Consider the following 12,515-nt stretch of genomic DNA (forward strand, 5'->3'; position numbering starts at 1 on the left):
ACATTTACTCTGTACCTAGTGCACACCAGCATTGTTCTAGGCACCTGTGATCCATCTGGGAACAAGAAGGATGAAAGAGTCCCTGCTATTATAAGTACTCTCACTAGGGTGGAGTAAGAAACAGAACATAATGAACATGAGTTGTAGCCACATCGTACATAAGTCAGGCCGTGTGTTAAAAGTGGCAAGTGTAATAGAGGAAAATGGAGCCCAACAGTGGACAGTGGGAGATCTGGGTGGGCTTAGGGACAGGTGCATCTTTCCATAAAGTGCTTATGGTGGGTCTCATTGAGCCGACTATTAATGTAGGGATTCTTTTGTGTTATTTTTTTTAGCTTCAGCACCGGTCAGCAAAGTGAATAAGCACTGTGCTCCCTCCAACTTTCATTCCACTTCGGAAAAGAAGAGCATCATCATGTCAAACATTACGATTGACCCAGATGTCAAGCCTGGTGAATATGTCATCAAGAGCCTCTTTGCAGAATTTGCTGTTCAAGCTGAAAAGAAAATTGAAGTTGTGATGGCTGAACCCTTGGTGAGTAGAGCCGACCTATAAATCTGAAATATTTTCTTGACTTTTTTGCATTTACCATTATATTACAAATTTTCCAGAGGAATTAATATACTTGAAAAAAATATATTAAGGGGTAGGTGTGTCATGAAGTGATCCAGAAAGCTATGTTAACTTGAGAATTCGCTTCAAACAATTTCTGAAGGTCACAAAGAAACAAAAATGAATGTGACCGGTGGGACTTGGGAAGCCAGCAGAACATAATAGGAAATAAAGGAAAATCTAGAATATTCTACAAGATGTCACTAAAGTCATAGCCAAACTTATAATAACCCAGAAGAATATATTTATATACTCATTATACGTGAGGCGTGCTTAGAGAATGTAAAGATATGTGTGTGACTAGAGCCTGTGTTAAGGAGAAATTTAAAAATTTGAAGATAACACTGGTTAGATTCTGAAAAGTTGTGAATGTGCTTTTTTAACACAAACATACTAGGTTGGTAACACAATGGTTGGACAAGAGGAGAAGGGGCTGAGGAAAGAGACTATTTCATTATTGCCTGCAGTTCAGGCTGGAATAAAAAGGATCCTTCGCTAGAACATTAACAGTAGAAATAGTAGTGACCGAAGAAAGAAAGAGAAGTAACATAATTAGAATCAATATAAATGTACAAGTAATTAAATAGGAGTGGTATTTTAAGAAAAAGTTAAAGATACTTTGGAGCATTAGGAAAGATGGGAATGTATTTACTTGAGTAAAGGACATAGAAATATTCTTGGGCTTGAAAAGATGTGTAAGGTAATTCACATGTGTTCTTAGAGCTTGGTTCACTGGTGATCTAACCATGTGGCGTTGGCTTGATTAATAGTTGGAAATTCTTTCTGTGCACTCACAGAGGTGGAGTCTAGAAATGTAAATTTGGGCATTGTCTGTATCGAAGCCAAAAGAGCAGGGGCTGACATTAGGGGAAATAGACCATAGAATAGAAATACCATTGCCATGCCGGGCGTGGTGGCGCATGCTTGTAATCCCTGTGCTTGGGAGACGGAGACAGGAGGATCGCGCAGGTTCATAGCCAGCCGAGCTGGTTTAAGAGACCCTGTTTCAAAAATATAAAATAGGTCTGGGAGTGTGGCCCGGAGGTAGAAGGTCTTCCAGGAACCCCAGTACCACCAAAAAAGAAAAGAAAAGAAAAAAAAAGAAACACCATTGCCAAATAATAGAGGCAGAGAAAGAGGTTATTGGATTGGAGAGGAAAGCAGGCTGGCCATTAAGTGTCTGAAAAGTCTTAGCTTGTTGCTATAACTGCAAGTAACTTTGCAAACACAAGTGGCAGCTTAGGTTGCTCCTTGGGTTTGCAGGAGTGGGTATATGCTACACCAAGGTCACTGTGGAGGTTAGAGTTGGTGGTAATGGAGGTGATGCTGGAGGCTGTAGCAGCAGAGCCTCCTTTATTGCTCACACAACTGGGTTAGGGATGGATGTTCACTACGAATTAAGACTGAGGGCTGTTGCCTGTGAGATCCAAAGTCGCAGATGAGGAGTTAGGCATAATGAATACTGGCTTCAGAAGCTGCATGCTTCCTTAATCTGCTATTAGTTCCTGGGAAGCAAGGGACAGAAGAGAAGAGAGGTGATGCCGTGGGGAAGGAGGGATGTTGGGAGAGGTATTACGTGCTCACTGTTTTCATAGCACTGCAGGACTTAAAATTACTGACTGAGTTTCGTTCTGATCATTAAGTAGAAGAAACTATCTGAAGAAAACATAAGATGATGAGATCTGGGTTGTTTTTTTTCTTCTGCTTTTGTTTTTGTTTTTTGTGGTACTGGGGGTGGACCCCAGGGGCTTTTCTCCCTCTGGGCTATACTCCCAGACCTGTTTTATACTTTATTTGGAAACAGGATCTCACTAAGTTGCTGAGAGCCTCACTAAGTAGCTGAGGCTGGCTTCGAACCTGTGCGATCCTCCTGTCTCAGCCTCCCAAGCGCTGGAATTACAAGTGTGCGCCACCATGCCCGTCTTAAGATCTGTGTTTTAATACATAGAAACAGGGTAGAAAAACCCCTCACAGCCAAATTTATATTTCAAATAATTTTATGATTGTTTTTTACATAACAAATTAATATTTTTTTACCGGTGCATAATATAACAATTAGTTTTAGAAAGAAAGATTATAAAAGCATATACACATGAATTAATGATAATGAGTTTTAATTATAAATGTGCTTAATCTGCAAAATGTTAATTTTTTGGTCTCTGAATTATATGATAAATTGCTATACTAGTCTACTTAAACAGCATACAATAAGAAAATAAAAAAACACATCTAAAATTTATTTTGGGAAATTTTAACAATCCATAAAAGTAGAGATTTATAATCTAAGAAATGCCCCAGATGCATCATCCGGCTTCAGCAAATTTCAACTTGCACAGCACATTTTCAAAACACTAGCTATTTTATTAAATACTTGATAGCAGTCTCATGTGGTGCATGCAGTCCTGTCAGTTCTCAAATATTATATATTCTTAAAGAACTTTTACTTTTGAAATGTAAAGGTCTTAAGAGTGGAAATATTAAAAGAAAATATGGATTAGATTACCTAATTTGACTAAGTCTATAAAAATAGGTGCTTAAAAAAAAATCTTCCTCCTTCCTTCTCCTCCCAGCACCCTCGCCAGTGCCCAGCTCTGGCTCTGGCATATGAGGCCCGGCGGGAGCTTCTAGCCAGCCACAAAGTGGTTCATCACTTTTCTATTTCCTTTCACTCCCTGGGCTTTTTTCCCCCTATAACATAAAAATGCCGCCACCATCATTCTCACCTGTCACTGCTATGGAGTAATTTAAATTTTTTTTAAATTATTGGTGCATTGTTAATGATACGTTGTAGTGATATTGAGTGTTGGGTTCATATATGCACACACATCTCTTGATCTCTTGATCTCCACACCACATCCCACTACCCCTCCCCTGTCTCCCCATAAACGCTAGTGAGACTGCTAGTGATACATTCATATATAAATGCTTATATGATATAAACATGCATATGATACATTCAGATACAAACAGCATTATTTAGGTTGCTCCTTCCTCAGGCCTCCCTTTCCCTCCTTCCCCCCTTCTCCATTCTCCTCTCCCTTTCTAGTGGTCCTCCTCATTTCGTAAGACCCTCGGCTTTCTGAGACTGGCCGATCTCACTTAGCACGATGTTTTTCAATTCCATCCATTTCCCTGCAAAAGAAATAATCTTTCTCTTCATAGTTGAGCATAACTTCATTGTGTGTAAACTTCCCTTTCTTTATCTGTTCATCTGTTGATGGACACTTAGGCTGGTTCCATAACTTTAGCTATTGTGCTGCTGTGAACATGGGTATGCACACATCACTACAGTATTCTCATTAAATTCTCTTGTAAACATCCTGAGGAGTGGTATTCCTGGGTGGTGGTTCCCTTCCTAGTCTTTTGAGGAATACTGATGTCTCCACAGTGGTTGCACTAATTTACAATCCTACCAATAGTGCACAAGTGCCCATATACAGAAGATTGAAACTAGACCCTTTACCTCTCCCCTTGCACAAAAGCCAACTCAAAAGATCAAAGACCTAGAAATTGGACCAGAAACTAGGAAATTCAAGTTCTTGTTAGTCTTGTTATGGTCAGTATAATATCGTATGATTGGCCTATCTTGTTATATGCTGTGATACTTTATTTATTTATTTTTTTTGGTGGCACTGGGGTTCCTGGAAGCCCTTCTACCTCCGGGATACACTCCCACGGGCTACACTCCCAGACCTATTTTTTAACATTTTTATGTGGAAACAGAGTCTCTTAAGCCAGCGAGGCTGGCTTCGAACCAGCGTGATCCTCCTGTCTCCGCCTCCCAAGCGCGGGGATTACAAGCGTGCGCCACCACGCCCGGCTGCTGTGATACTTTAAATGTCGACTATATAATCTTTTGTCCAGGTTTGGGTGTGTTTATTTTTTTTTCAGTCTATAATGCCTTTAATTGTTGTTTTAAAGACTCTACTACTTATCAGTGCAAACTTTTCATTTGCTCCTTCTAACATAGTCCTACCTCAAGCTAAATAAATCTGTGTTTTATCATACTAATGTGTAAATATCATGTATCTGTAATCACTGCATAGTAGCTTGTACTTTCTATGTATGTGCATACAGATTCTGACTATGTCCTCTTATGGTTAATTCACTGTCTACCTCCTCTGATGTGAGTTACTTGGTGCTAGGAGCTCCGCTCTCTGTAGCTGCAGCATCGCCCTGCTTGGTAGATACTTGGAAAAGGTGTTTAGTAATGATCTGTGTTTTAAGTTGAATTGAGCCTTAAACACTGCTGTGACCTGTGCCCATTGTTTTTCAAATAATACAATGAATTATTCTAACAGAGCTTCTGGTAATTCCTTCAGAATAATCTGATGCTGACTTGATTTTATTTATTCACTTAGTAGATACTATCAGAGATATCTGCTTATGTAATCTTAAAATGAGATTATCAAATTATGGTTCATAGTGGAGCAGAGCCCATCAGAACAGCCACTCCAGTATCACTCTTGGAGAGGAGATGCTTTCTTGCTCTTCTTTCTGACATATTAGAACCCTCCCCCCATCATACTTTATAATCTTTACCCACTAGATTCCCAGATATCAAAACAATGGCACCTTATCTATCTCAGAGCTCTGCCGGCTTTGTTTTCATTTATATCTAGGTCTGGATAGATTGAAAATCCATGGTGTCATGATTATGAAGATACATTTAATCTAATATTGTGACAGTGCTTATATTAGAGCTTCAAATGCTTTTATTGTGATTTCATTTATTTTGAAACTTAGTCTCTCCTCTAAGGTAATAAACAACCATCCACAATGACTCTCAGAGTTCTCCAGTAAAAGTGGTCCAGGACTTGTCAGATACATGGATACAGGCATGGCTTGTAGTCTGTTGGGACAGTAAGTTATGGAAAAAGCTAGAAGCACAAATTTAAATGACTTTGGCTGAAAGAACCTAATTTGCCACTGAAATGAGAAAATTGGCTTTTTCATTCCCATGTTAGAAATCATAATAAATGGAGGCTAAGGAGGCCAAAAGAGACTAAGATTAGCCGAGCTTGATTTTTTTCATTTTCATTTTAGAGGAAAGATTCAGGAAGGGCCATCATTGTTTGAAATTGCAGCTTGCAAATTTTGCAGTACAACACTCGGGGTTTTTTTCTTCCTTTTTAAAAGGAGATGGATCAATTTTGGATAATGACTCAAGCATTACCAACCTTACCTCTTTATTTTTTAGATTGCCAGGGACTAGAAAAGAAAATAACAGCAACATTAACTATGACTTTAACCAATCACCTACTGATTTACAATTTACATATTGGGGTTGTGTTTAGCATTTTAAAAAATTCTACAGTTTCCATTGACTTTTTAGAATATTAACTATATATGTATTTTTATATACATAATTTAAAGGGGCTTTTTCTTCTTGCTTAATCAATTTCCTCCAAACTGCATTTTCTTATTAGTTTTGCCTTCACCTGGTGTGTTCATTTGAACATGTTATTATTTGGAATAAGGTGATTGGAAGCCCAGTGTACATGGAAGAGCCTTTTTGACTGTGATCTTTGACATTGGTCATCCTATTGACCATCAGGGTCAAATCTTTTTCTAGGCGTTGATCAGAGTCTCCCCGATTGCAAGAGCTTAGGTGTTGGCTTTTAGTGCAGTGGGAGGAGCCAGAGGCTGGGGACAGGTGGGGTTTTGACTTTTAGCTGTTGCATCCCCTAGTCTGCATCTCTGGCTTTGCTCTTTCCTAAGTAGGGCGATTCTGCTCTGTAGGTGAGGAGAAGGGATGTCACCTTGTTGAGTAGGTATGTGAAGGGAAGGGAGGTTCCTCAGTCTTTCTTACACTCTGTGTGTGTGTGTGTGTGTGTGTGTGTGTGTGTGTGTGTGAGAGAGAGAGAGAGAGAGAGAGAGAGAGAGAGAGAGAGAGAGAGAGAGAGAGAGAGAAAGAGAACTGGGAATTGAACCCAAGAGTCTACTTCAAGCCACACACCCCTGCCATTTATTTTTTATATTTTGAAATTGCGTCTCATTAAGTTAGTGCATTCTGATTTCCAGTGTACAATCCTCCTATTTCAACCTCCCAAGTACCGGGGATATGGGTGTGTGCCCCCACGCCCAGTGTTTTACACAGTCTTATAGAGCAGTCTTTTAGCCAGCCCTCTCATCTTTACCCTTGAATTAGCTGCCCTTCTGAGAGCCCGAGTTCCCCGGCTCCTGAGCCCCTTGGGAGTCCCACAGCACCAGCTGGGTTATCTTTCCCTCACGGTGGCTGGCAAGCTTCCTTCCCGGGGTGGTGCTCAAGTGCCATTTTCTCCACCATCATCTCGGTGGTTATCTAAAGTCTTCCTGTCCTAAGGACCTTCCTGTCCTAAGTCTGTCTTACACAGCATGCATTGTCTTTGCTCTAGCCAGGCTCTCAGTCCCACAGGGCAGGGATCATTTTCCATTTCATTCCTGTCTGCGCCTCCAGAGCCTGCAGCAGCGCCCGGCATCCTGCACTCAGGAAATGATGTGGATGGATGAGCGGTGATGGGCGCGTGCGCTGACCTCTGACCTCTGACTCCCACGCGCCTCCTTATCCTCCTCATCAGCTGCCATGACTTCTGGTGCTTTAAATCTCATCTCCTACTCTCTTTGTCCTTCTGGTTTTAGCCCCTTTAAAAGTTATTTTGCTATTGTCTTAGCAGGAATTTAGGAGAGAATGTTAGCTATGCGTGTGTTCAGCATGCCATCTTGAATTGCAAAGTGTTGAAATAGTTCAGGATTACTGCTTTCAGGCCTTAAAAATCTTGTCATTGAATTCTGCTTTTCTCAGAAACTCTGTTTTGTTTTAGGCTGCACATATATACATGTTGTAGGACCAAATCAGACCATAAAGGATTATGCACCTTAGAATCACTAATAATTTTTCATACTAGTATGAAAATAATACCATTATTGAAAGTAGAAATAGTTATAAAGGTTATGTAGTAAAAATGCCTCTTCTGTTATGGATGTAGCTAAATACTGTCAATAGTTTTTAGAATACCATTTCATGTCTTTTTTATCTTTGTACACTTAAAAAGCAAATATAGGAGTTGTGTGTGTGTGTGTGTGTGTGTGTGTGTGTATGTGTGTGTGTCTGTTTTCTATAACTAGATTCTTTTTTTTCCAGTACTGAGAATGGACCCGGGGCATTCTACCTCCAAGCTACATCCCCAGCCCTAGTTTTTAGTCTTTGCATTTTTGAAACAGGGTCTCACTGAGTTGCTAAGGGTCTCGCTAAGTAGCTGAGGCTATCTGCGAACCACGATCCTCCAGTCTCCACCTCCCGAATGCTGAGATTACAAGCGTGGGCCACCACGCTCAGTTTATAACAAATATTTTTAAACAACATAAATTGATGATTATTCTATATTAGCCCATATAAATTCATCTCATTCTTTTTTTTTATTTTCGTGGTGTTGAGAATCGAACCCCGGGCCTTGCACATACTAGGCAAGTGCTTTACAACTGAGCTACGTCCCCAGCCCTTGTCTCATTTTTCCTAACAGTTGAATATTACTTCAGTAAATGAAAGTACCAAGCTAGGCGTGGTGGCTCATGCTTGCAATTCCAGTGCTTTTGAGAGGCTGAGACCAAGAGGGTTGGAAGTTTGAGGCCAGCCTGGACAGTTTATTGAGACCTTATCTCAAAATCAAATATAAAAAAGACTGGGGGTGGAGTTCAGTGGTACAGAGCTCCTGGGTTCAATCCCCAGGATCCCCCAACCCCTAAAAGAAAGCATTATAACTTTATTTATTTTTTAACCAGTGCCTATTTATAATATATATGTATATTTACATATATATGTGAGTATATAGATATTTTTTGACATACTCTAATTTGGGGCTACTGTGGAGAAAAATGCCATCACAATCATTTTGTACATAGTTTTGGCATTTACGTACATATGAATACAGATGCAAATTTGTCTTTTTTGTTTGAATAGTGGGTGGTATAGACTATAAACATTATTTATTTATTTATTTATCTATTTACTTATTTATTTTGGTACTAGAACCCAGGGGCATTCTACCTCTGAGCTAAACCTACAGCTCTTTTTATTTTGAAACAGGGGATCACTAAGTTGCTGAGGCTGTCCTTGAACCTGTGGTCCTCTTGTCTCAGCTTCTAACTAGTGGAATTGTAGGCATGTGCCACCATGCCTGACCTATAAATATATTTGTAATGGTTTATCTTTTTTTGTGTGTGTGTGGTACTGGGGATTGAACCCAGGGTGATTCTACCTCCAAGCTACATCCCCAGACTGATATTCTATTCTATATCTTGAAACAGGGTCTCGCTAAGTTGTAGGGGCTCACTAAGTAGCTGAGGCTGGCTGCAAACCCCGATCCTCCTGTCTCAGCCTCCCAAGTACTGGGATTATAAGCATGCGCCACTACGCCTGGCTATTGGCTTATCTTTTTTAAATACTCATGTATTGAAAGACATATAGTAGTCTCACCAATCTGTATTTGAGTTATTCAAGGTCAACTGAGATTCAGAGACATTAAGTGGAAAATTCTAGAAATAAACAATGATAAATTGTATATAATTTTATAGCATATTGTTATAATTGTGCCATTTTTATTATTGTCAATATCTTACTATGCCTAATATATAACTAAACTTGGTTATAAGCATATATGTGTAGAAAAAACATAATATACTCAGTTTTCAGTACCAGCTGTGGTTTAAGAAATCCACCTAAGGTTATTGGAATGTATCCTTCACATATAAGAGGGGACCACTGATTATCTGCCCGAGCGATGATTAGGATCCTCAAGTGCATTATAATCAGAGTGAGAGGTTAATACAAAGTCCTTGATTAGTAATTTATTATTAGTGCAGTAAATTAATTTCTTTTTTTGTTGGTGATAATATGAGTATCCTCTTACATTTAAAAATTGTTTTTGAGTTCTTGGTATGGAAAAAAATATCTCACCTCCATTTCCTGCTTCAGAAAAAGTGTGTTTGGATCTTAAAACATTTAAAGGAAGTATGAATATGTTGAGAAATTACTAGTGTAAAAATGTAAGGCAACAGTGTAGATTTTTCTGAAAATGTTACCATTCTCTTGTTCTTTTGTTTGGCCATTTAGAATTTTTATTTTTTTATTTTATTTATTATTATTATTATTATTATTATTATTATTATTATTTATTATTATTAGTGGTGGTACTGGAGTTCCTGGAAGCCCTTCTACCTCCGGCCTACACTCCCAGACCTATTTTATACTTTTTTATTTTTTGAAACAGGTTCTCTTAAGCCAGCAAGGCTGGCTTCGAACCTTTGTGATCTCCTGTCTCCGCCTCCCAAGCGTGGGGATTACAAGTGTGCGCCACCACGCCTGGCCTAGAATTTTTAGACTTAATATTTAGTGTGGAAAGGGTGACCAAGTAAATTGGAAAGAAACTCCTTATTATATTTCCCATACCTCACCTTAGAAACACAGTTTATATTGGATAGTAAAACTCCTGTAAGAGCTCAATATTTTTCAGACTGCTCCTGGGTTCAATCCTTAGTACCGCACCCCCCCCCCCAAAAAAAAAGAAAAAGAAAAAGAGAAAAAGAAAAGAAAAAAAAAAACTGCTTAGAAAGAGCACTTTGCCCATCATACTATCAAGTATCATTTTACTAGGAAATTAAAGAGCAAGAAGAATTGACTTGGTAGCATGTGGACATCTGAATAATTAAATAATGAGGGGAAATTTTGAGGAAGCAAGCCACTCTTTCTGAAACACTGACCTAGGCAGTCTACCGCCTAGCTTTCTATAGTTTCTAGAAGTAGATAATTCTGTTCTTCTTTAAACTATTCCATCACAAAGAGGAAAATGCAAAGCTTGTTTTCTTCAAGCAGCATGTTGCTAACATGCTGATAACACAGCAGACAGTTGCTGTCCGTTATAGATGAGAAAGCCAGAGCCTGGCAATCCTAAGGCCTTTCCCCGGTGGCGGCAAAGCCAGAAGCCAACCCCAAGCCTTGCGGCTGCTGTGAGGCTACTGCCCACTAAACACTTGTTGAATGAATGAGTGGACACTTCGTGGCACCTTTTGAGCTTGAATCTAAACAGGACCTACGTTGAGCTTTAGGCTTGCAATTGAAACACTTGAATTTGTCACAGAGGATGTCATGTGCGACTGCATTTACCTTCAGAGCGCGGCTACGAGGACCACATCTATGGGAGGGGCAGAATTGTAGTTGTAATATCAGATTAGTATCACAGATTAAGCAATGTGGAGCCTACCTTTCTTTAAAACAACCTACTTACAAAGAAACAGAAGCAAAACTGACCTGCAGAGACAAAGTGTTTATCACAGGATCAATTTCTAATATTTTATATTTATACCCTATTTTTATTATTACAGGAGAAGCTATTGTCCAGATCTCTTCAGAGGGGTGAAGATCTTCAGTTTGACCAGGTGTGTCAATTTTAGGGGAATACTTCTTCCTGAAAGAAAGATGTCTTGCCTAATTATTTGTTTTTTAATATATCCAATATTTAAGAAATGTCTTTATTTTGTGTAGTGATCCTGTATATATTCTTAAACATTAGATTCTTCTGGACCAGTTAGTGTTTTATTTATTTGCTTTTTAACAAATAATAAAATAAACTGTGAATTTTTATCGATTTTAGTTCACTTAGCATTTTAATAAGCTTTTACTTTTCATTATTAATCTCTTTAATGTGCCCTTTGGAATTTTTCTCAGAAAGTTTATAATAACATCCTTCATTCTTATATATATTTATATAACAGTACTTTTATTTTTTCTTATCGGGGCTCTTATAGAATGCCAGTATCTGAAAACTTATGTGATAGTCCTCTGAAGTTAATCCTTCCTTTTGATGAGATTAAATGTTGACTCAAGTGGTATTTTATCATGCTAGTTTTATTATTATATGTTGATTATTTGAAATAGTAACCCAGACTAGCTTTCTGTTGCCATCTAGTATTCCTGGGCTACTTTAATTAATTGAAATACTATGAGTCCAGAGTGGTAGTACACACCTGTAATCCCAGTACTTGGGAGGCTGAGACAGGAGGATCATAGATTTGAGAATAGCCTCAGCAATTTAGTGAGACTCTCAGTAACCTAGGAAGACCCTGTTTCAAAATTAAAAAAAAGTGGCTAGGTATAGTGGCATGCGCTTGTAATCCTAGTACTTGGGAGGCTGAGACAGGAGGATCACAGGTTCAAGGCCAACCTCAGCTACTTAGTGAGGTCTTCCACAACTTAGTGAGAACTTAGTAGCTTGGAGGTAGAATGTTCCTGTGTTCATTCCCAGTAACACACACATACGAATGTAAAAATATAAGCCATTTTTCATACTAAAGGGATTGATTATAGTAAAGACTGGGCAGGATGACTTGGTGGAGCCTGTGTTGTTGGACCCACTCCAGTTCTGCTGAGTCAGAATCTCCAGGAGGGGAGTAGTATAGCACCACCCCTGTATTTATAATACCTCTCCAGGTGGTAGCTCTCTGATACATACACTTAGAAGGTTGGTCCTTATCCAGCAAAGAAACAACGGACTTCTCTCTACAATATAATATAGCAGTTATTTAGCTCATTCATGTCTTCACTCATCGATGTATTATCTAGATTTGAAATCCAACTTAACATCATTATCATTTTAAGAAAACTTTCCCTTTGTTTTTCTTTTTTTGTGATACTAGGGTTGTGATACCAGGGGCAGTCTACTTCTGGGCTATACTCCCAACTCTATTTTATATATATATTTTTATTTGAAACATGGTCTTACTAAGTTCCTGAGCACTTCACTAAGCTGCTAAGGCTGACTTCAAACCTGCGGGCCTCCTGTCTCAGCCTCCTATGTACTGGGATTACATGTGTGCTGCACCATGCCTGGCAGATGGGCTTGCCTTGACACGTGTGTGGCAAACACTC

At 39.0% G+C, this 12,515-nt stretch overlaps 1 protein-coding gene across 2 annotated transcripts in view; it reads left to right on the plus strand.

The window, feature by feature from the left end:
- Positions 1-400: 400 nt before the first annotated feature.
- Positions 401-12,515, plus strand: part of FRYL (FRY like transcription coactivator) — a gene marked incomplete at both ends in the record, with an annotated part of 144,964 nt that continues 132,849 nt past the window's right edge. The window contains 2 exons of one of the 2 annotated variants that reach the window (XM_080697003.1): positions 401-535; positions 10,973-11,026. In XM_080697003.1, coding sequence (XP_080553129.1) covers positions 416-535; positions 10,973-11,026 — 174 coding nt within the window. The remainder of the gene's footprint in view (positions 536-10,972; positions 11,027-12,515) is intronic. The other variant, XM_080697004.1, reaches the window with a different exon arrangement.

The sequence above is a fragment of the Muscardinus avellanarius genome, assembly GCF_963383645.1.
Source record: "Muscardinus avellanarius genome assembly, chromosome: 6".
In the NCBI taxonomy this organism is placed as follows: Eukaryota; Metazoa; Chordata; class Mammalia; order Rodentia; family Gliridae; genus Muscardinus; species Muscardinus avellanarius.